The 25,574-nt window shown below is 35.1% G+C and overlaps 1 protein-coding gene across 5 annotated transcripts in view; it reads right to left on the bottom strand.

Annotated features, from left to right (window-relative positions):
• The window catches only part of NRDC (nardilysin convertase), a 95,731-nt gene that overhangs the window by 31,637 nt on the left and 38,520 nt on the right, over positions 1 to 25,574 (bottom strand). For all 5 annotated transcript variants that reach the window (XR_011503395.1, XM_014833084.3, XM_014833083.3 and 2 more), the window contains 5 exons: positions 25,306 to 25,459; positions 9,356 to 9,429; positions 4,210 to 4,305; positions 3,015 to 3,137; positions 1,080 to 1,137 (listed from right to left, as the gene is read on the bottom strand). Coding sequence is in view for 4 of the 5 variants with exons in the window: in XM_014833084.3 (XP_014688570.1) it covers positions 1,080 to 1,137; positions 3,015 to 3,137; positions 4,210 to 4,305; positions 9,356 to 9,429; positions 25,306 to 25,459 (505 nt within the window). In the remaining variant the exon portion in view is untranslated. The remainder of the gene's footprint in view (positions 1 to 1,079; positions 1,138 to 3,014; positions 3,138 to 4,209; positions 4,306 to 9,355; positions 9,430 to 25,305; positions 25,460 to 25,574) is intronic.

The raw sequence follows: 25,574 nt of genomic DNA, 5'->3' as shown, positions 1-25,574 counted from the left end.
TTTTTTAGTGAGGAAGATTATTGCTGAGCTAACATCTGTTACCAATCGTCCTCTTTTTTCGCCTTGAGAAAGATTATCGCTGAGCTAACATCTATGCCAATCTTCCTCCATATTTTGTACATGGGACACCACCACAGCATGGCTTGATGAGTGGTGTGTAGGTCCATGCCTGAGATCCAAACCTGCCAACCCTGGGCCACTGAAGTGGAGTGCACGAACTTAACCTCTATGCCACCACACAGGCCTCTGTTCTAATATTTTTAAATCTAATTTTTCTTTCATAAATTTAAAACAATATCTCTTGGAACGAGGAACTGGAAAAAGTCTAGCTTACTCACCTGATGCAAGAAAAACAATCTGACTTCATTTATTTTACTAAAATGCAAACTGCTATGAGTGGGAAGAAAGATTTAATTGCTTCAGAATTAAATTTTTTGTATTCTTTGTAACAAAAATGTAACAATAAAGTGTATTTTAAATATTTGTATTACTGCGATAAATTTGAGATGGACAAAAAATAGTAGCTTTCTGAACTGGAATCCTATAGACAATTTCTAATAAAAGATAATTTGGTTCAACTATACGAAATAGACTTTTCAGGCAGTATGCAAAGTCAATCATCATCTATCAGATTATTTCTTTTATGGGGAAAACCATTTGAAGTTCCAAACAACTGACTTAAAAAACAAACTTTCAGAACACAATCTGTTCCAAGGTAGGGGTACAAGCATATTTACATTCTGCCCCTCAATATAATACTTGCTTTCACAACACAGTGTCAAACACTTTGCACAGTAACAGAAAAGCTCTGAATAAATGTAAAAGGAGGCATATATTCTTCAGAATTACTGCTTACTATAAGTTTACAAGCTCATAAATTCATTTGAACTACAGAAACTGTGGAAACTTGGGTTCTCATCTTAGTTTTCCTGCTCTAATGCTGCAGGAAACCACTTTAGGTCTTAAGTACCCGTTTAAAAAATAAACAAAAAAAACCCACAAAAACCTTTGGACCCATACAAGAAGATATGGCTTCTTTAACTCTAAATGTGTATGTCTTATGAAAATAACTGTCTTACTTGTTTGGTATCTGAGAGAAGATTTCCGTCACCCACTTTTCCAAGGTATCCAGTGTTTCTTAGAGGGGAGGGCAGGGAGGAGACAGGGAAATGCAATGTTGTTATTCAAGGTAGAAATGCAATTAGATTTCTCATAGATCTTTATAAAACAAAAGGATACTTTAATTTGGGCATTACTTGCCACTCCTTAACCAGTAATGAGTAACAGGAAAAATAACAGTAGTTAAGAAAACCTCAAGATACATATAATTTTGTCAGACTCCTTTATTTCTTCGTGTTAGAAAAAGCACACATACAAAAAAAAATTTTATCATTAGGCTAGTGTGAAGGGCCAAGAGATAAGAATACACCACCATCAACCTACCCCATTCCAAAACTTGCTTCCTCTAGGAAGGTTTCTCCCTATTTAACTCACACTACACTGATCCTTCTTGGCATCTCATCAGTACTTTTATAGTCCATTTATCTTACATTAATTTATACTTGCTGAGGTTTTAATCCATAAGTCTTCTTACTAGGTTTCATATTACATGATTTCTATCTTCTGATTCTTATCTTTCATAAAATATTCTTCTGAAATTTCTAGTAAAACAGAAGATCTAAGTGAAAAAGGAAACCTTTTAGCTTCATCCCAGTGACTCATTACCATCACTGGATAGTATCTGTTAGGTCCACCAGACACATGAGTTTTATTAACCCTCAAATCAGAAGCCCCAGTACATAAAACACAAGTTGCAAATTAGACTTACCAAGTTCTGAATTTATTCTATACTATTTATCCAGATGTTTCACTCTTAAATGGTATAATAAATGCTAAAGCTCCAAAAATCAATTGAATCTAGGTTGTACAAGGTTCTCTTATCTAATATCTGGGGCTTACTTTAGAAATTTGCAACAAGCATTAATATGCGCTTATATTTGTCATCACAAAGGAAAAGAACGTAAAAGAAACAATACCTAGTTGAAGAAAAATGCATGTTCATGACAGATTTGGAAACAATAATTAATTAAAAATCATAAATTAATATTACATATTGAATATGGAATTACCTATTTTAACAAATGCTCTAAAAGGAATCTAGGACACATTTGTAGTTTGAACAAAAGAATCTACCATACCATATCCATAACTTTACATTCAAGTCAACTTTAGTGGACTAAGTTTGATCCTAAATACAAAAATGGCTTATATTTAAGTGCCAAGCAGCTCTGATCTTAATTTTAACAATGAGAGAATAAAATTGTGTAGAAGGGAGAATCACAGTAGGGTGAGAGGATTACTTTTTCAAAAAGAAATGTGCAAACTATATGATATGTCAAAAACGAGCAGTTTAACAACTGATTGACTTTGAAAAATAGCCTAAGGAGACTGAAATGCAAAGAAAACAAAAGAAAGCTACCATGACTTCTTTAATGAGAAAAGGTCCACTTAAGTTATTGAAGATAAAGATAAAAGGAGCAAAAGAGTAGAGGTATTGATCAGTATTTTACATTTAACATACTTCTGCTATCATCACTATGAGGAGTTTCAATTACTAAAGCCAGACTCCACGTAAGGATGAAAAGACTGATATCTTGCCCTATAAGAGTTCATGATGAATGTAGATTAAATGCAAAATAAGAGATAACAGAGACAGCAGCTGAATGTGGCTTAAAAAACCAATTCATGACCTATTAGTACATTAGTATACTCACAGACTCACCTAGAGATAAAACATGTATCTATAAGAGAAAAAACATTTGCCTGAGAATCAGATGATTTTGTGCTTTTCTGAGCTTTTCTACTTGCTATATGACTTCTCCAAATCCTGATTTCCTTTAGTTCATATTAGGGTTGAGCACTAAAATAATTAACAGTGCACTGCAACACTAATCACAGCAAACAAATCTTAAGAAAGCACTACGTCAGAGTAATTCTAAGGGCCACAATATTACCTTTGGATTGAACCACTAAAGTCATGTAATGAGCAGAGTAGTAACGCATCCAGAATTCTCTCAATCTAGCATGTGTATCAGTATTATTCCTTTTTGGCTCATGTTTGAGAGTCTCAGCATTTCCTGTAAAAAGATGAAAAAGACTATAGAAACAACTAAGTTTACTTTGTTAAAAGTTTCTACACCAACAATTCATGCTCTACTACTATACATAGCTAGTAAAGAAACCCAAGTACTCAAGAATATTGAACCAGTGTGTAATAATAATAATAACAACATTAATATAAGACAAAAATTCACAAGAAACAATTCTGAAGTATATTTTAACACATAAAGAATTAACCTCTCGTTGGCAATGTCTTAACAACAGTAATTGCCTTAAGCTTTCTTTCTTAATAATTACTCTAGTATTCAATTCAGGTTTTACCTCTGAATTATTTTACTAATATTCTGCATAATTCTTAAAAATAAATCATAGAAAGCAAGGATGTCATATAAAAATGTATATATCTGTACAAAATACACAGGGAAGCAAAACATCCTTTGAACGAAGTACCATTTAGATGAACTTATCCCATATTCTACTTTATGGTCAAGCGGATTAATATGAGGCTATAACTGAATGCTAACACTAAGAAAAAGCCATTATGAAAAACAGATACCATTTATACAGCTTAGCAGTCAAGCAAAATTAGGTCACAGCTCAAAAACTATTAGAGAAATCACTGCTGAATCTCTGTTGATAAATGGAAATGTCAGGTTTAGGTAATGCACAGACTTTATAATCAGATAAAGACAGGTTCAAATCCCACATCCACACTGTGTGATTTAAGCAAATTAAATAACTTCCTTGAGCCTGTTTCTTTGTCTTTAAATGGAGATGATAATGGTGCCCGGTTCAGAACTCTGTTATGCTGATTGAATGCAATCATTCATGTTGTGCTAGCAGAGTATCTGGCACCCAGAAAGCATTCACAAAATGTTAGGTGCTATTCCTGATATAGCCAATGTTAGAGAACCAAATACAGACGTGCTTTAACTCCTTTTTATTTGAAAAGCTATCTACCCTACCCTGAAAGGTAAAAGGTACTTAGCTACCCTACCTTTATAACCTTCCATTCTTTATCAACTTTTCATATTCTCAATCTTAATCAACTAGAAAATATGAAATATGATGAAGTATTCAGTATCTTACCCCAAAAAAATTTCCCCATAGGATGTCCAGGTCTAGCAAGGCTTCCAAACAACATTTCCTTTCTGTTTGCATCAGAAGGTCTTGCAAGTTGATATTCTGTGAGTTTAAAAGAAACACTTGTAATAAAATGAAATTCAGTATCTGCTTTATACTGGAAATTCAAGCTTACAGAACTGAAAGAAGAGAAGTAACAAAAATTAATTTTAGGAATGTGTTATAAGACTGAAGTGATATAGGTCAGGCTCTATGACTTATATTCTGTAACCTTGGGTTTTAGAGGTTTTCCTTATTTTCAAATGAAACAGGGTAGTTAACAATCTAAAGGTTTCAATTCTAGTACGGTATGTCCAAGATTTTACTGATTAAAGTACTAATAAAATGTTAAAGCAAATTCTTCGTTATCTGGGAACCTTGTCATGTATACTGTTTAAATTTCCCCCAAAGCCAACTACGTTGGTAATAAAACATTAATGGTTAAGAACAATTGCTTTGAAGTCAGAAATATCTTGGCTAGAATCCAAGTTCTGCCATTTACTAAGCTGTACAACCTTGAGGAAGCTATCTAACTTTCCTGATTCTATTTTTGCATCTATAAAATGGAGTTACTAGTACCTAGTTCATGGGATTCTTATAAGGATTAAATAAGATAAGATATTTTCCTTTAACAAATATTTACTGAACATCTACTATGTGGCAAGTACTAGTGAATTAGTTGCTGGAGGTAGAAATGTGAATAAAAGGAACCAAGTCCCTGCCTTCAAGGAGTTTAGATTCAAGTAGGGGAGACTAAAAATAAATAAACTAACAAATAGATTCTAAACATAATGTCAATCAGGGATGGGTGCTATAAAGAAAAATAAACTTGGGTAAGGGAAATGAGAGTGATGACAGGGTGATCATAGAAGGCCTCTCTGAGGAGGTGACAAGTGAGCAGAAATCCAAACAAAGTAAGGATAATGTCATAGGAATATGTGGGAGAAGTCTTCCAGGTATGGAAATGATGAATTCAAAGGCAGCAACGAGGCCAGCGGAGTTGCTCAATAGTTGAAGGAGCTTAGAGCCCAGCAGAAATTACAGTTCGCTATGGTTAAATGCTACAACACATAGAGTATTACGAAAATATTTGAGGACTGTCATCTAACCTAATTTTGTCTTATTTTTGTGTATGAATTTATTTGGGGGATGGGCTCACAGAGAGAGGTTTCCCAGGGAATGACTCAAGCTGAGCCCTGAGTGACAAACAGGGGTTGTCTAGGGAATAGGGAGGGAGGTAGAAATGGGAGTGTACAAAACATTCTAAGGAGAAACATTTAAAAGAGGAAGAGAATATGGCACCTCTGAAAAACAGAAAGAAGGTCAATATGGTTGAATAACGTTCAGAATCAAAGCAGAGGCAAGATAACAGGCTGAAAAGATAAGGAAGACACAATTTTTGAAGAGCTTATCAAGACCTTTGGGAAGTAGTATTCCATGTGTACAAGTACAGATCTTGGTATTATACAGTCATTATTGACTTTGGATCCTTGGGGAAATGACTGAATTTGGCACTTTGGGTTTATTACTTAACCCCTCTAAGGCTCAGTTTCATTATATGTCAAATAAGGATAATGGGGATAATCACAATCACAGTAATGCACACAATAAGTGCTCAATAAATGTTAGCTATTCTTATTTATCATAGGAGTAAGGGTAAAGCATTGTAGATGTTTAATAAGGAGAGTGACATTACCAGATGTGGACGTTAGTAAGTTCATTCTGGCTGTAAATGTGGAGAATGGAGTGAAGGGAAGCAAAAGTAGAGATGGGAAAACCAATTAGGGGCCATCGCTGTTATACTCGGTGACGAGAGTGGAAACTAAAGTGACAGTAGGGATGGAAAGAAGCAGAAGCAAGCATATTCAACAAATTAATTCAATAAATTAATTATAAGCCATGAAGTCTAAATCAAGTATGAGACAGTAAAAATATATACAAAACTTCAACAGAGTAGATATAAAAAAATCTCCATAAAAAATATGAAGCTATGGCTATGACACAGGAGAAACAACTCCATTATTAAGTGCAGTAGGTTGAATAGTGGCCCCCAAAGATGTTCACATACTAATCTCCAAAGCCAGCGAATCTGTTACCTTATGTGGTAAAAGGAACTTTTGCATGTAGTTTAATTAAGGATCTTGAGAAACAGAGATCACCTTGGATTATCTGGGCGGTCCCAATGTAATCATAAGGTTCTTTATCTGAGAAAGGCAAAAGGATCAGAGCCAAGAGAAGATGTAAGGACAGAAGCAGAGGTCAGAGAGGAGAGAGGATTCTACACTGGTGACTCCTAAGATAGAGAAAGGAGCCATGCCCTAGGAATGCAGGTGATATCTAGAAGGTGGAAAAGACAAGGAAACAGATTCTCCCTTGGAGCCTCCAAAAGGAATGCAGCCCTGAGGAAACGTTTTAGACTTCTGACCTCTAAAAGTTTAAGAAAATAAATTTGTGTTATTTTAAGCCACTAAGTCTCTGGTAATTTGTTACACCAGCAACTGGAAACTAACAGAGTAGAAATATAAACATATTGACAAAAAGTGATTTAGGAGCCCCTACAACTGATAAAAACAGAGTATAAATATCTGAACACTTACAGAACACACACTGCCATTTGATTAGATAAAAAAGGGCTTTGGCCATATCTTTGATCTCAATTGCTAAGATATACTATGTAGGCAATTACACATGTTTATGTGAGAGCATGAACTATTACTAAAATAAAGAGCTAATCATTAAGAATAATTTTTTTCTCTACAATCTTCTTTAAGCAATGTTAATTCTATTTTAAAATCTACCCTGTGGTCACTTATGCGAGCTTCTGTTATTAAATGTATTCAAGAAAATTGTAAAACATTGAATAGCCCTATCCACATTGTGCAAATAAACGCTTATAAATGTACATGTATAACCACTCCCTTGAAAGATTAGACCAAAGACAGATTATCAATGCAGGGCACAGTGATAAAGTAATGAAGTTAAAACAAGGTTATAAATCAGGGGTTGGTCCAGTAGCGCAGAGGTTAAGTGCGCACGTTCCGCTTTGGCGGCTTGGGGTTCACTGGTTCGGATCCCAGGTAATGACATGGCACACACCGCCTGGCAAGCCATGCTGTGGTAGGCATCCCACATATAAAGTAGAGGAAGATGGGCATGGATGTTAGCTCAGGGCCAGTCTTCCTCAGCAAAAAGAGGAGGATTGGCAGTAGATGTTAGCTCAGGGCTAATCTTCCTCAAAAAAAAAAAAACCTAGGTAATAAATTAAAAACTCAGGAAAGAGAGAATCTCTTCCATAAGCAGGTGGAGAGGAATACAGGAAAAGGAAAATGAGAAGATGAATCTACCAGGACAGCTGAATCTCCTTTCACCTCTTCTTAGGTGGAATGAGCCATCCATGCATGCAGACAACTAAAAACATGTTAGCAAGATGAGAATGATAGAAGAAAGACTATCACATCTGAATAGAAGAAAATAACATCTGATTATTGAGTTTCAAAACTGGCTAATGAATATTACAGTAGTTTATTACACCAGTTATGATGTAAAAGCTCCCTCACCTCCCTAATCTCAAGTAAATCCTTCATACTTAGAAAGTTAAATGACTAGTGATATATACCTAGCTATTTGTATCAGATCACAAATTGAAATCCAGGCTCCCTATCATCAAAAACAAACAAATGAAAAAAACAAAAAACACCTTTAGCTGAAGTTTATTTTAAACAAAAACTGCTTATTGTATGTGTGCGTGTATGTACATATATATCACATACATATGTGTGTATATGTATCTATTTCTGTATATTTCAAAATAAAATATATTCTGATTAAACCTGTAAAATCAAATTAGAGGCTTAATTTTTTAAACCCTGATTGCAACGCACTCTAGAAACTGTATGAAGGAAAACATACTTGAAAGCATTTAAGACACAGAGAATAGTTTCTAGGTCTCAGAAAGTAGGAAAGGCTTTTGGAGTTTTCCTTGGTTATTTTGGTTTTTCAACTACTCAACAAATAGTTATCTGGGCCTAGGATACAACAGACACTGTGGCAGACAAGTAACAAAAATGAAGACTATAAATCCTTGGTTACAAGGAGCTACTACAGCGGGGAGGAATCTAACTCCACCCCACCCTCTCTTACAAATAAATTGAGGGCCAGAGTTAGTGACATTTATGTAAGTATAACATAAGTCTGCTCACTTCCAGACAGATGGCTCTTTCTAGCCATCTGCAGTTACTCAGCCTCGTGAACGCATTAAGTCATTATTAGAACTAGACACTGAATCAAGCCAGGGAGGAAAATGCTACAAAAGGAGGAGTAAGTACAGAGACCTTGCCTTTTCAGTTGCTGCAAGCCAAGCCTCACCTACATGAACTGGAGTCCCCCCATGTAGAGAATTACATATTTCTAAGGCTAAAGTAAAGCAAGCAGGGCTATTCTACAATGGTACTATTTATTGGTACACTGCAATTATGAGCTATTTTTGGCACAGCTCTATAACCAAGCCTCACCCTATATCAGCACACAGTTTTTCTTGTGATCTTCATTCTTTAAATCCCAAAGATAAGAAAGATAAGAAAAGATAAGGAAAACTGTCAAAAAGTAAAATTAAATGCATTTTCTGCTCAGGGATTTAGCTTCTTCATCCATAAATATATCACAATTGTTTTCAGAACTACCAAAGTTCAAGCCACAAAGCACCTACACATATAGGTAACAAAGGATAAGCTATTTAAAATATCAAGATGGTACTTAAAATAAAGCCTCAGAGAAAATGTCTCTTCATGCAAAAAGACTATGTAAACTTTTAAAGTTTGAACACTCAGTATTAGCTTTAAGAATTAGGCTCTGGTCCTGCAAAAGATTAGTCACTATAGTAAAGCCCTCAAAAAGTAGAGGTCGAAAAACTAAAGTCTACCATCCTTTTGATTTATTTTAAATCTATACTGAATTAGACATTTAATGGCTTCCGGAATAAACATGACACATCTATTTCAATTTAGCCCTTCATGATATTAAGATAAAATGGTCACTAGTGATAAAGAGTGATAAATGTGCTAAATAACGGGTTGAACGAAGGAAAAAGTGGAAAGACATAAAGCACTTCTCTTACCACTATCAACTGCTTCAACTTCCCGGTCAATTGCATCTCTGATCATTAGTGGATGGATAAAGAACTGGGCCCATCTGAAAAATAAATAAATAAAAATACCCCTAGCATTTCTGTTTTCGTTCGGTAAAAGCTTTTCATCAGTCAATGTCTATTTCTAATTGAGAAATTTTACTAAGTTGGAGATTTAGCTCCTAATCATGCATATGTAAAATGTAAGTATTCTGCATTTCTATATTTTAAAGTCTACAAACTACTTTTTTTCATTATAAAATATAACACCCATACAGAAAAGTATGTAAAACATGAATATACAGACTAATCTATAACTATAAGGTAAACACCTGAGTGGCCACCACCCAGGTCAAGAAACAGACTACCGTCAGAACTCTAGAAGCACTCAGCACCTATCTGATCTTCAGAGTAAATATCCTGAATATTATGGTTATCACTTCTGCTTTTCTTTACAGGTTTATCACGTATATATCTGTATTTCTAGACCAGTGTTTCTTTTCTTTTCCTTTTTTTTTTTTTTTTTTGAGGAAGATCAGCCCTGAGCTAACATTTGCTGCCAATCCTCCTCTTTTTGCTGAGGAAGACTGGCCCTGAGCTAACATCCATGCGCATCTTCCTCTACTTTACATGTGGAACACCTGCCACAGCATGGCTGACAAGCAGTGCCATGTCCGCACCCGGGATCCTAACTGGTGCCCCTCAGGCCACCGAAGTGGAACGTGCGCACTTAACCACTGCGCCACCGAGCTGGCCCTTAGACCAGTGTTTCTTGATCTTTTTTTTCATCATCAATCCTAAGGCGCCTTTTCAAAAATTTTCTCCTAATCACTCCCCTATAAAATTTTAGTACCACAGACATACTATCTGTTTATATACTATATGTTTATCCATGATTTTACAAATAAAAAGCATATAAAGCCTACTCTTTTTATTCAATGGGAGGTTATAAATGATTAAAGAAAATTTTAAAAGTTAAAATTTTGAAGGCTACTATATAGTATTTCACTTAACTTTATAATGTATTTGTTTTTAATGTAATTTATTTACTTAAATTGTGATGCATCAAAGTACATATGCAAATTATCCATTTATATAACAGTGATGCAATTAAATTTTTTAAAAATTAAAATTTATTTTTCCAGCAGAAGTAAAACCATTGAAAAAATTAATTTCCTACAATATGTAATAAACTTTTTTTGCTTTATCTGAGAAGAAACTTTTAACTTAATTAGCTACTAGATACTCATTAAGATATCAAGATTCACTAAGATATTCAATATTTTTTTCTTTTCAGTACTTGGTATAACTAACGATGGGTTGAATAATTTTTGTTCCATTAAATAATAGAACAGAGAAGATTTTTATTTTATTCTAAAAACCAAATTCACACACAAAGGCATGGAATATCAAATATAAACAACATCCACAAGGCAGCCATTGGCAACCAAATGGCAAGTGGAGCTCACTTCTAGCAATAACTTCGAGATAAGCAATGATTTGAAAGTCCTCCAATCATTTATCCACCAGTTTTGTAGCACTGACCTTGCATACACTTTGTCTATCTTCCATGAACTCAATGTCAGTGTAAATGGTGCTCATATGCTACTTGAGAAAACTCAAAGAGAAAGTAAATAATAAAGATTTTGCCAGGTAGGGTTAAGCTTTGGAGCGCCATAAACCATCATAATATTGAGCATTTTTTCACCCCCCGGGGACCCATTTTTGCCACCAAAGTGAACAATACCACCTCCACTGAGAATGCATGTTCTAGACAACATTTTGTTTTTGAACTTTATATAAGTGGAAATACACCTGTATATACTATTTATGTTGGATTCATTGAACAATACTATGTTTTTAATATTCATCCATCATGGCACATGTGGCTATGGTTCATTTATTTTCATTGCAGTAGAATTTTCCACTGTATGAATTTATCCATCCATTCTACTGCTGATGGACATGTGGGCTTGTTCTGGTCTTGGACTATTACAAACAATTCGGTCATAAACATTCTTATAAACGTGCACTGGGGCACACGAGCACAAGTTTATCTAGACATACATGTAGGAAAGGAACTCCTCAGGAACGGCATATGCATGCATTAGTTCTACATCACTAGATGGTACCAAACTTTTCCAAAGGGACTCTACCAACTTACACTTGCATCAGCAGTTCCAGCTCCTCTGTTCCTCCACAAACCTCACCCCTACTTGGTGTTTTCAGACTTTAAAATGTCCTGCAACTTTTAGGACAGTTAAATCTACTGGTTTTAATTTACGTTTTTCTAATTCCTAAGGAAGTTGAACACCATTTCAGATATTTATTAATAATTTTAATTTCTTCTTTTATAAAATGCCTGTTTAAAGCTTTTTTTCTATTAGGTTGCATTTTTTCTTGTTGACTCTAGTAATATATATATAATTATCCATTTATATATGATATAATTATATATATCTCTCATATATATGATATGATATATTAAAAATCAATGATAGTCATTCTAAATTTAATTCGTTTGTTATACGTGTTGCAAATAAATCTTCCACTTTATACTTGCTTTTTCACACTGTGTGGTATCTTTTGATGAATATAACATACTACCATTTTTCCTCTGTTCGTGGTTTTTGTGTCTTGTTTGATAATTTTGACTTAGGCTAAAGTCACATTTATCTCTAAAACTTTTAGTTGTACTTGTCACTTTTTGGTCTATAATCCAGTTAGAATTGATATTTTGTGTATGTTATGAGGTAGGGAATCAATTTTGTTTCTGCCTTTATAGAAGCCCAACTGTCTTGGCATCACTTCTTTAAAAAGTCCTTTCATCATTGCTCCATATTGCCCCTCCCAAAAATCAAGTGTCCACATATGTGTTGGTCTATTTCCAGTATCTCTGTTCTGTTCCATTGGTCTTTTTGCTTAGCCCTGTGCTAACACCATAATGTCCTAATTATAAAACAAAGTAGTATCTAGTAGGTCAATTCCTGCTACCTTGTTATTTTTCCAATTCAAAACTATCTTGGCTATACTTAGCCCTCTACCTTTCCTTATAAATTTTAGAATTAGCTTGTCTATTTAAAATTAAGTAAATCTTCTGAGCTTATGGTTTCGATATCACTGAATCTGTACATTAACTAGAGAAAACTAACATGACTAAAAAAATAAGGCTTCAAATCCATGAATAGTATTTCTCTCGATTAATTTAGGTCTTCTTTAATATCTTACAACAAGGTTTTAACATATTTTCCATAAAGAGGGCTTATAAACCAGCCCTGGTTGTCTAGTGGTTAAGTTGGCACTCTCACTGCCACAGCCAGGGTCATTTCCAGTCATGGAACCACACCACCTGCCTGACAGTTGTCATAGTGTGGCAGCTGCATGTTGCTGTGATGCTGAACGCTATGTCACCGGTATTTCAAATGCCAGCAGGGTCACCCATTGTAGACAGGTTTCAATGAAGCTTCCAGACTAAGACAGACTAGAAGGACCTGGCCACGCACTTCCAAAAAATTGGCCACAAAAACCCTATGAATAGCAGTGGAGCACTATCTGATACAGTGGCAGAAGGTGAGAGGATGGTGCAAAAAGACCAGGCAGGATTCCACTCTGCTGTACACAGGGTCACTGGAGTTGGAATTAACTCGATGACACTAACAACAACAAAAAGAGGTCTCGTACATAACTTTTGGAATGATTTCTGAGTGTTTGATTATGTTTACAGCTTTTATAAAGCTTTTTAATTTCCATTTCTAACTGTTGCTGCTACATACAAATACTATTGACTTTTATATGTTAAAAATATTATCATTTTTATTTTGCATATAAAGCTATGTTACTAAATTCTGTTAATGTTAAGAATTTATCTGTAGATTTCGGATTTTCTATGTTCACAGTTGTATCATCTGCTATGACAGTTGTGTATTTTGCTTATTTTTCTTTCCTGCCTAGTAGAATGATAACAGAAGCAATCACAACCTGCATCTGTCTTGTTCCTGATCTCATCTTGAAAGCTGTCAAAGTTTCACCATTAAATATAAGGTTTGGTTTAACACATCAAATATCACATTAAGAAAGTTGCCTTATACTCTGTTTGCTAACAGCATCTTCAGGGATACTGAATTTTATCACACTTTTTTTTCTACATACATTATATATGTTTTTTTCTCCGATCTGACAATGTGATGAACTACATTAATTGATTTTCTAATGTTAATCCTCCCTCATATTTCTAGGATGAACCCAACTCAGTATTGCTATATCATCCTTATTATACATTGCTGTTTGTGAGTAGTCTGGTCTATAATTTTTCTTAAATTACACTTTCTTATAGCAAGGTCTTGCTACCTTTATAATTTACAGAAGAATGATTTCTTCATTCAAGTTTTTACAGAACTCTAAACCTACAAGTTTATTTTTGAGAAGATTATGCATTGCTGATTCATTTCAATGATTATAAGATTATTCAAACTTCTTCATTATAATTTCTCCTGTGTGAGTTTTATAAATTAGATTTCTAAGAATTTAGGTACTTCACCTACTTTTTTCATTTACTGGCATACGTTGTTCAAAATAGCTTACTGTATTTTTACTGTCCGCAAGAACATAAATCACATTCCTTTGCATTCCTGATATTTGCACATACTCTCTTCTTTTCCCTTGACCAGTCTCGTGAAAGGTGCTTCTATTTGATCAGTTTTTTCAAAGAACCAACATTGAGCTTTCTTGAAACTCTATCAGATGTTTGTTGTTTCCATTGAGAAATAATTCACATTCCACAAAATTCCCCCTCTCAAGTGCACAATTAAGTGGATTTTACTACATTCATAGGACTGTGCAAACATTACCATTGTTTAGTTTCAGAAAATTTTTATTACCCCAAAATAAACTCTGTACCTGGTAACAGTCATTAGCCATTCCCCCCCCCTCCTAGCCCCTGGCAACCACTAATCTACTTTTGGTCTCTATGGATTTGCCTATTCTAGACATTTTCTTTAAATGCAATCATACACTATGGGGCCTTTTGTGTCTGGCCTCTTTCACTCAGCATAATGTTTTCAAGATTCATTCATGTTGTGCATGCATCCCTTCTTATTGCTGAGTAATATTCCTTTGTATGGATATACCACATTTTGTTTATCCATTTATCAGCTGATGGACATTTGGGTTGTTTCCACTTTTAACCTATTTAAGAATAATGCTTTTATGAACATTCATGTACAAGTTTTTGTGTAGACATATGTTTTCAATTTTCTAGGGTATATACTAAGAACGGAACTGCTGGGTCATATGGTAACCCTATGTTTAACTTTTGGAGGAAGCACTAAATCATTTTCCAACACATCTGCAGCACCAGTAATGTATGAAAGTTCACATTTCTCCAAATACTAAGCACTAACTAATAATAGTTACTGTTCTTCTTTTCGAAGTGTTTTCTCAATGTGGTTTTGATTGCCATTTCCCTAGTGACTAATGACATTGAGCATCTTTCCATGTGCTTATTGGCTATTTGCATATCTTCTTTCAAGAAACGTTCATTCAACTTCTTTGCTCATTTTTTTTTAAAGATTTTATTTTGTCCTTTTTCTCCCCAAAGTCCCCCGGTACATAGTCGTATATTCTTCGTTGTGGGTCCTTCTAGTTGTGGCATGTGGGACGCTGCCTCAGCATGGTTAGATGAGCAGTGCCATGTCCGCGCCCAGGATTCGAACCAACGAAACACTGGGCTGCCTGCAGCAGAGCGCGCAAACTTAACCACTCGGCCACGGGGCCAGCCCCTCATTTTTTTTTAAAGATTGGCACCTGAGCTAACAACTGTTGCAAATCTTTTTTTTTCCCCTTGCTTTTTCTCCCCAAATCCCCCCAGTATATAGTTGTATATTTTTTTAGTTGTGGGTCCTTCTAGTTGTGGCATGTGGGATGCTCCCTCAACATGGCCTGGTGAGCGGTGCCATGTCTGCGCCCAGGATCCAAACCAGTGAAACGCTGGGCTGCTGAAGCCAAGCATGCGAACTTAACCATTCTGCCACAGAACCAGCCCCTGCCCATTTTTAAACTGGATCGCCTTTTTATTGTTGAGCTGTAAGAGTTCTATACGTATTCTAGATACTATTTCCTTATCAGATATATGATTTCTAAGTATTTTCTTCCATTCTGCAAGTTGTCTTCATTTTCTTCATAGGGCACTTTAAAGCAAAAAAAGTTTTCAATTGTGAATACAATTTACCTGGTTTTTCCTTTGTTGTTTATGCTTTCGGTGTCATATCTGAAAAACTATTGCCAAGTCCAAGGTCACAAAGATTTATGCCTGTTTTCTTCAGAGTTTTACGGGTTTTGCTCTTATATTTAAGTCTATGACTCAACTTGTTAATTTTCGTATATGGTGTGAATAGAGTCCAACTTCATTCTTTTGCACATGGATATCCAGTTGTCCCAGTACCTCTTGTTGAAAGACTATTCTTTCCTATTGAAGTATCTTGGCACCCATGCAAGTGACCAGGAATGTAACGGTTTATTTCTTCAGTTTCAATTCTACTCCACTGATCTATATGTCTGTTCTTACCAGCACCATATTGCCTTGATTACCATAGCTTTCAGTAAGTTCTGAAATTGGGAATGTCTTTCAACTTTGTTCTTTTTTCAAGATAATTATGGCTATTCTTGGTCTCATCCTTTCCATATGAATTTTAGGACCAGCTCATCAATTTCTTCAAAAAAGACAGCTGAAATTTTGATAAGGATTAAAGTGAATCTGTACATCAATTTGAGAAGTACTGCCATCTTAACAATATTAAGTCTTCCAATCTATGAACACGGGATGTCTTTCCATTAATTTAGGTCGTCTTTAACTTCTTTCAATAATTTTTTCTGGCTTTCCACATATAACTCTTGCACTTCTTTTGTTAAATTTATTCCTAAGTATTTTATTCTTTTGGATGCTACTGTACAAGGAATTTTTTTTCTTAACTTCATTTTTGGATTTTTCATTGCTAGTGTGTAGAAATACACTTGATTTTTGTACAATGACTGTATCCTGCAAACAATCCTTGTATCCTGCAACCTTTTGAACTCAATATTAGCTCTAATAGTTCTTTTGTGGAATCTGCAGTATTATCTATACACAATGAGTGCTCATTATTTGTAGTAGTTATGTTCTCTAAAGTTGCCATGATTGCTGAATTAGCAAATACTGAAGCCCTGTCCTATAAGAAATATGTACACACACAGAGATTATGATCTTAAATCCTAAATGTATCTTATCCTAGTAGATTCTCTTTTCTTTATTTCTCAAAAGAGAGAATGAGGTTTTGTGGGGTCTTTTTGAGTAAGATTAGCCCTAAGCTAACTGCTGCCAATCCTCCTCTTTTTGCTGAGGAAGACTGGCTCTGAGCTAACATCCATGCCCATGTTCCTCTACTTTACATGTGGGAAGCCCACCACAGCATGGCGTGCCAAGTGGTGCCATGTCCGCACCCGGGATCCAGACCAGCAAACCCCGGGCCACCAAAGCAAAATGTGCGCACTTAACCGCTGCACCACCGGCTGGCCCCAAGAATGAGGTTTTGAAGTGTTAGTAACTAGCTTGAGGCCACCTCACTAAAGGGTGCCAGAGTTGGGAGTCAAACTCCATCAAACTGGCTCCAGACCTGGAGCTTCTTTTACTATACTGTACTGTCTCCTTGTCTCCATCCTCTGGTCAACTCTGTATGGAAGCTGAACAAAAAGGCAGAGTGTTGCCTTGTTCAACCTCAGCTGACAAGGTGTGTGTAAGGAAACTCAAATTTTCACCATTTTCAAATTTTTCACATGTCCATGAATGACTGCGAAAGCATACCGAGTATTAATTTTGAAGTTACAAATAAATTTTAATCAGTAGGTGAATTCTCCACAAATTATGAGAATCAACTGTACAAGATTATGTCATCTGCACAGAGATAGTTTTACTTCTTCTTTTCCGATCTGCGTGCCTTTAATTTCACTTTCTCCTCTAATTGCCCTGGCTGAAACTTCCACTACAACATTGAATAGAACTGGTGATAGCTGACATCTTGATCTTCAGGGAAAAGCTTTCAATTTCTCACCAGTAAGTATGATGGTGGTTGTGGGTTATTCATAGATACCCTTCATCGGGTTGAGGAAGTTCCCTTTTATTCCTAGCTTATTAAGTGTTTTATCACGAAAGGGTGCTGGATTTTGTAAAACGCCTTTTCTGTTTATACTGAGATGACATACTGAGATAATATGGCATATTACAGTGATTGATTTTTGTATGGTGAACTAAGCTTGCATTTCTGAAATAAATCCCACCTGGTCATGGTGCATAATCCTTTTAATGTGTTGCTGGATTCAGTTTCACAGTATATGGCATATTATATTGATTGATTTATTTTTTTTTGGAGGAAGATTAGCCCTGAGCTAACATCTGCTGCCAATCCTGTTTTTGCTGAGGAAGATGGCCTTGAGCTAACATCCATGCCCATCTTCCTCTACTTTACATGTGGGACGCCCACAACAGCATGGCTTTTGCCAAGTGGTGCCATGTCCGCACCCGGGATCCAAACTGGTGAACCCCGGGCTGCTGAGAAGTGGAACTGCGAACTTAACTGCTGCGCCACCAGGCCGGCCCCACATTGATTGATTTTTGTATGGTGAACTAACCTTGCATTTCTGGAATAAATCCCATCTAGTCATGGTGTATAATCTTTTTAATATGTTGCTGGATTCAGTTTCACAGTATTTTGTTGAGGATTTTTGTATCTATATTCAAAAGGAATGTTGGTCTGTAGTTTTCTTTTCTTGTGATGTCATTGTCTAGTTTTGGTATCAGAGTAATACTGGCTTCATACAATGAATTAGGAAGTGTCTCTCCTATTTTTTAGAAGAGTTAATGAAGCATTAGTGTTTATCCTTCTTTAAATATTTGGTAGAATTTACCAGTGAGGCTATCTGGGTCCACATTTTCCATTTGGAAAGTTTTGATTGCTAATCCAACCTCTTATTATAGGTCTATTCGGATTTTCTGTCTTCTTGAGTCAGTTTCAGAAGTTTATATGACTCTCTAAAAATTAGTCCATTTCATCTGAGTTATCTATTTGCTGGCACACAAATTGTTCACAGTATTCCATTGTACTAGCTTTTATTTTGGTAAGATCATCATAACGTTCACTCACTCCTGATTTTAATAATCTGAGTCTTCCTCTTTCTTGGTCATTCTAACTGAAGATTTGTCAATTTTGTTAATCTTTTCAAATAACCAACTCTTGTTTTTGTTTATTTTCTCTATTGTTTTTCTATCCCCTATTTCACTTATTTCCACTCTAATTTTTATGACGTCCTTCCTTCTGTCTACTTGGGTCTAGATTGCTCTTCTTTGCCTATGCTTACTTAATTAAAATAGAAGTTTAGGTTATTGACTTGAGATTTCTTTTTTGTGTGAGTGAGGAAGATTGGCCCTGAGCTAACATCTGTTGTCAATCTTCCTCTTTTTGATTAGGAAGATTGTCGCTAAGCTAACATCTGTGCCAATCTTCCTCTATTTTATGTAGGATGCTGCCACAGCATGGCTTGATGAGTGGTGTGTAGGTCCATGCCTGGGATCTGAACCTGTGAACCCCTGGCTGCCGAAGCACAGCGCATGAACTTAACTACACCACCACAGGGCAGGCCCCAGAGATCTTTCTTTTTTCATGGAGGTGTTTACAACTATAAATTTCCTCTGAGCACTGCTTTCAATGCATCTCATAATTTTTGTATGTTGTTTCCATTTTCACTAGTCTCTAAATATTTTTTAATTTCCTCTGTGATTTCTTCTTTGACCCATTGATTATTTAAGAGTATGTTGCTTAATTTATACAGATTTGTGGAATTATCTGAATTTGCTTGTTATTGATTTCTAATACATTCCACTATTAGAGAAATACTCTGTATAATTTCAGTCCTTTCAAATATATTGGGAATTGTTTCATGACCTAATACATGTCTATGTTGTAGAATGATCCATGCTGCACTTGAGAAGAATGTGTACTCTGCTGATTTGGGGTGGAATGTTCTATAGACGTCTATTGGCTTTCATGGCTGTTCATGTCTTCTATTTCTTATTGATCTATCTAGTTCTATCCTTTATTGAAAGTGAGATATTTACATTTCAAACTATTATTACTGAATTGTGTATTTCTCCCTTTGATTCTCTAAGTTTTTGCTTCGTGTACCTTGGGGCTCTTTTGATAAATAAATGTATGTTTAATAATTATCATATCTTCTTGATGAATTGATTTCGTCATAAAAAATTGTCTCTAGTAACAATTTGCATCTTAAAGTCTGTTTTGTCAGATGTTAGTATAGCCACTCCAGCTTCCTTTTAATTACTATTTCTATAGTATATCTTTTTTCATTTTTTCATTACTAAACTATTGCATTGTAACCTAAAGTGTGTAATCTAAACACAGCATATATAGTTGTTATGTTTCTTTATCCATTCTGCCAACATCTGTCTTTTAATGGGAACATTTAACCCATTTCTATTTAATTTAATTACTGATAAGGCAGGATTTATGTATGCCTTTTGTTATTTGTTTTCTATCTTACATCTGTTTTCTCCTCTACTCCTCCATTGCTGCTTCTTTTTATTAAAAAAGATATTTTCTAGTGTACCATTTTAATTCCCTGCTCATTCTCTTACTGTAATTTTTATTTTCTTAGCTAACATATTAACTTACAACAATCCATTGTGAATTTATACCAACTTAATTTTAATAGTACACAAAAACTTTGCTACTTTATACCTATTCTCTCTCCCCTGCTTTGTACTATTATTGTCATGAAAATTGTCTTTATACATTATATGCCTATCAACACAGACTTATAATTTTTACTTTATTCTGTTAGATGTCTTTTAAAGCAGAAGGAAAAAAATTTACAAAGTATATCTATACTACCTTTTATATTTATCTATAGTTGCCTTTACCAGTGTGCTTTACGTCATCATGTGGGCTTGAGTGTCTTTTCATTTCAGCCTGAAGGACTCCATTTAATATTTCATATAGAGTAGACCTGCTAGTGACAAACTTAGTTTTTAATTTATCTGAGAATACCTTAATTTCTCCATTTAGAAAGATATTTTTGCTGTATATAGAATTCTTGGTTGACAATCTTTTTCCTGCAGCACTTTGAATGTCATACCACTGCCTTCTTGCTTCCACGGTTTCTGATGGGAAATCAGCTGTTTACCTTGAGATAATCTTGTATGAGAAGAGCAGCTCCTCTCATGCTACTTTCAAGACTTTCTTTCTATTTGGCTTTTGACAGTTTGATTATACAAATGGTCCCAAAATTACGATGGTTTGAGTTATGATTTTTTGTCTTAACAATACTGTGAAAGTGATACATAATCAGTAGAAACCATACTTTGAATTTTAAATTTTTATTTTTCCCAGGCTAGTGATATGTGGTGTGATACTCTCTTGTGATGTTGGGCAGTAGTAGCAAGCCACACTCCCCAGTCAGCCACGAGATCACGAGTGTAAACAACTGATAACACTTACAACAATTCTGTACCCATACAACCATTCTGTTTTTCACTTTCAGTATAGTATTCAATTACATGAGATATTCAACATTTTATTATAAAATAGGCTTTGTGTGAGATGATTTTGCCCAATGTTGGCTAATGTAAGTGTTCTGAGCACATTTAAGGTAGGCCAGGCTCAGCTATGATATTTGGTAGGTTAGATGTATTAAATGCATTTTCACCTTATGATATTTTCATCTTATGATAAGTTTATCGGGACATAACCCCATCATAAGTCAAGGAAGACCTATAATATATCTTGCTGTGGATGTCATTGTGTTTATCCTTCTTGGAATCTTTTGAGTTTCTTGAATGTGTAGATCCTTGTCTTTTATCAAATTTGGGACAGGTCTAGCTACTATGTCTTCAAGAACTTTTTCTACTCCTTTCTCATTTCCTTTTGGAACTCCCACGATGCATGTGTTAGTATGTTTAATGGTGTCCCCCAGATCTCTAAGGCTCTATTTACTTTTCTTCTTTTCTTTCTGATCCTCAGATTGGATAATCCCAATTGACCTATCTTTAAGTTCACTGATTCTTTCCTCTGCTAGCTCAAGTCTGCTGCTGAATGCTTCTACTGAATTTTTCATGTCGGTTGCACTTTTTGACTCCAGAATTTCTTATTTGGTTCTATTTAATAATTTGCATCTCTTTATTGATATTTTCTATTTAGTGAGACATCATTCTCATACTTTAGTTCTTAGACATAGTTTTCTTTAGCTCTTTGAACATATTTAAAGAAGGTGATTTAAAGTCTTTGCCTAGGAAGTCTAGAATCTGGGCTTTCTCAGTGACAGTTTCTAATGACTGCTGCTTTTCCTATGTATGGGCCATACTCTGCATCTCTCATAATTTTCCGTTGAAAATCACATATTAAATAATGTAATGTGGCAACTTTGGTAATCAAGATTCTCCTCCCTCCTCAGCATTTGTTGTTATTCCTGTTTGTTGTTACTGTTTATTTATGTAGTAACCTTCTTATACTAATTCTGTACTGTATTCTTTGACAAGTGCAACCACTGCTTGGTTAGCTTAGTGGTAATCTCTGCTTGCACAGATTTCTTTAAATGCCTGGAATGAGTAAGTCTCCCAGCCTTGCCACGAGGTTCTCTGTGCATACTGAGGCATGTCCTCAGCATTAAGTCAGGCAGTTTACAAATCTGCCTTAGCCATCACATCCTGCTTGTGCAGAGACTCAAGGCCAGCCAAGGTGACAGCATAAGGCCTTTCCAGATCTTTCTCAAGCATGCTCACAGCCCTGGACAGGGCATAACCATATGCATGTATGTGGCCTTCAAGATTCCCAGGAATATATTGGAGCTTTCCAAAGCCCCTTTGGACATCTCATTTTCCAGTTCTTCCTTTTAAGCTTTTTCAATAGCCTATTTGTTTGCCCCAACTGTTATCCCTGCCTCAGGTAGACACAAAGTTAAACAACTTCCTCTAAATGTTTCGGACAAATATCTTCAGAGAAAAGTTTTGCAATGGGTGAGCTCTTGGTCAGGTCAAATACAGAAAAGTCCTGTGAATGGTGGTTCCCAGGGAACTGCCAGACAGGTCAAATAATGACGATTATCCAGAAGGATGTTTTTAGAGAGCTCCAAATCCATCCAGCCCCCTCCAGTGGCTGCTAGACTGCTGGTTTTTACTGATTGTGGGAACTTTTGGTTTTTAAGACTATGCTGGACTGGGTAGAGGGGAATGGAAGTAGGGCAAGTTAAAATGCCACAAAGCTCACTGCTCTTAATAAGATTCAGCCACTTGCTTGAGAAATACTCCTTGGATTATTGCAAGCTTCCGGTTGTTTCCAGAGTTCTGAAAAAGTTGATTTTGACAGTTCTACCAATGTTCTCATTGGTTTTATAGAGGGTAGGCTTTTCAGAGATCCTAACTTCACCATTCCTGGTAATGTCAGTTTGCTTTATATTTCATTAATTTCTGCTCTTGTCTTTATCATTTCCTTCTACTTTCTTTGGGCATATTTTGCTAGTCTTATTCAGACTTCCTGAGATTAACTAGCTCATAAATTTTAAGCCTTTCTTCTTTAACATATACACTTAATATTATATATTTCCCTCTAAGTATCACTATAACTGCATCCCACAACTTTTGCTCTATATTATTTTTATAATTCAGTTCAAAATATTTTCTAACTTCAGACATGCTTTCATCTTTTACCTGGGTGTTTCTTAGAAGTATGTTTAATTTCAAAACATAAGAGGATGTTCTAGTTGCCTTTCTGTTACTGATTTCTAGCTAAATTTTAACTGTGCACAGTGATCGGAAAAACATAATTAATATGATTTCAGTGCTCTGAAATTGGAGACTGAATTTGTGGCTTAAAATATGGGCAACTTTTTAAAGTGTTCAATTACATTTGAAAAAAATTTGTAGCCTGAAGTTGTTGGTTAAGCATTCTATATATGTCCATGAAAAAAAATTTCAATGATCATATCTCAGTTCAAGATGTTCTTTTTTTATTTTTCGAATCTAAAATGTCACACTTTATAATTTCCTATTCCTCGCAATGTATTCAAACTTGTCCCTTATTTCTTTAAAAACAGAAAGTACAAGCATTTTTATAATTTGTGTCTAACCATTCCAATGTCTAAGATTTCTAAGGCATTAGAAATCTTTTTCTGTTATCTATTCTTACTCATGTTGTACTGTTTTCTTGTGTGCCTGCTTATGTTTGACTGAATGTGGTCATTTTACTTGAAAAATTATTAATAGGAGCAATGTAAGGCCTAGGATGAAGCATTTTCCTTTTGAGAGAATTTGTATTTGCTTCTCTCAGCCATCTGAGAACACTACCAGTTCTGGCCCATGTTAAATCACAATCAAGGCTTGAGGGTCACCAGAAGACTCAGGCATTCTGAAAGTAGGTTCTAATTCCTCAGGATGGCTGGTCCATTTCCTCAACCTGAAGATGAAATCTTTTGGAGTCCCAGGTTATTATGAGGAGGGTCTCCTGTAACATAGCCCACTTTGTAGACATCCTGGGCTTTGATATGTCTTGCCCTTTCCCTGAAATACTGATAAAGCAAAGATCAAATTTACTGAAATTAGCAGATGCCACCAGGGCAAAAGCAGCTTCCATTCTTATTTACTTACTGAAGTAAAAATTAAGTCACTTCCTCAACTTTTTACTTAAATGATCTAAAATACTAATAAACAATGTGACCCATGTGAAGAAATTGGATTTTACTGACCTATTAAAAAATACTGGCACTTAATCCATGCTATATAAGAGTACTTTGCAAATAATCCAAAGACTTATTTCTTACTAATTACAGAAGTATGATATTATCATATTTATTATAATATATGCAACACAATGTTCTACCACTATCTACCATTTATGGCCTTGAATTTATGATTTGATATTCTTATTAATTTCTCCTATTAATACAGTAGCATTCTTCTTATTAATTCTGGTGGGTTCTTTTTTCTAAAGTAGAAATAAAAGTGTAATAAATGTATAAATATCTTTTGATTTTCTGAAGCAGTCCTTAGATCAAAAATGTATAGAACCTCTTTAAGAAGAAACACAAGGATAGGTTTAAGAATAAAGACAAGTTCTTTAACTAGACTTTACACCAAGTTTTATCATCTCTGAGGTGGTCAGAATTTATTCAACATGTCCTTTGCCTAGTCTTTTTTCCAGTGAAGTGGGGTTTTTCCTTCTTAGTATTTGAACATAACCAAATTTTTGTTTTGTTCTCTTTTTAACCAAATAAAAAGTCATGAGAATTCAACTTGTCTACTGCTTAAGATTTCTTCACACATACAAAGACCTGTTTGGATTTTGTGAATCTTGGGAGCTGAGAACTTTGAAAACAAGAGCAAACATGCAGTCATCCTCAGAGTATACGCCATCTAAGGCTATACCATTTAAGTTTGCATAAGTACACTCTATGACGTTCTCACAATGACAAAATTGCCTAATGACACATCTCTCAGAACGCATCTCCATCATTAAGTGACACATGACTGTATATTAAAAAAGATAGATGACTATATACCAAAACATTAACCATTGTTATCTCTGGATTATAAAATTAGAAGCAATCTGTTTTTCCATATTTTCTACCAAATTAGAAAAAATAATTGCAATAATGAGTCAATAGAGAATACATTATTTACAAAACTCAAGAGGTGTTTAAGGGTTTCAGTTTAACCTTCAACACAAAGACAGTACTACAGAACAAGACGCAAGGTGTATCTAATAGTTTGCTGTTTTCTCCAAATAAAGTATTGTGACAATTCTACAGAATTAGTGTACTGCTTGAAAAGAAATATCATAGAACAATGCCCAATATTTCCATTTGTAAGGTGGCATTAGATAAATAAAAATACATTTTGAGTTAATTACCTATCCAAGGCTTCCTTGAAGTATTTTCTCTGGACATCAAACTGAAAGACTGTACGTTCACAATCAGTTGAAGCATTATCACTACCCCCATGTTTCTTCAGGAAGGCATCAAACCCATTCTCATCTGGATATTTCAAACTACCCATGAATACCACTAAGTGGAAAGAACACAAAGTCACAGAACACAAAGATATAGACAATATTTTTATTTTCAAGGATGAAATTTCTCATATGCAAAAAAAAAAAAAACTGGAAGAAAATATACCAAC

This window comes from Equus asinus, chromosome 5 (assembly GCF_041296235.1).
Source record: "Equus asinus isolate D_3611 breed Donkey chromosome 5, EquAss-T2T_v2, whole genome shotgun sequence".
In the NCBI taxonomy this organism is placed as follows: domain Eukaryota; kingdom Metazoa; phylum Chordata; class Mammalia; order Perissodactyla; family Equidae; genus Equus; species Equus asinus.
The sequence above is the reverse complement of the archived record's forward strand: the minus strand, read 5'-3'. Positions and strand labels throughout refer to the sequence as shown.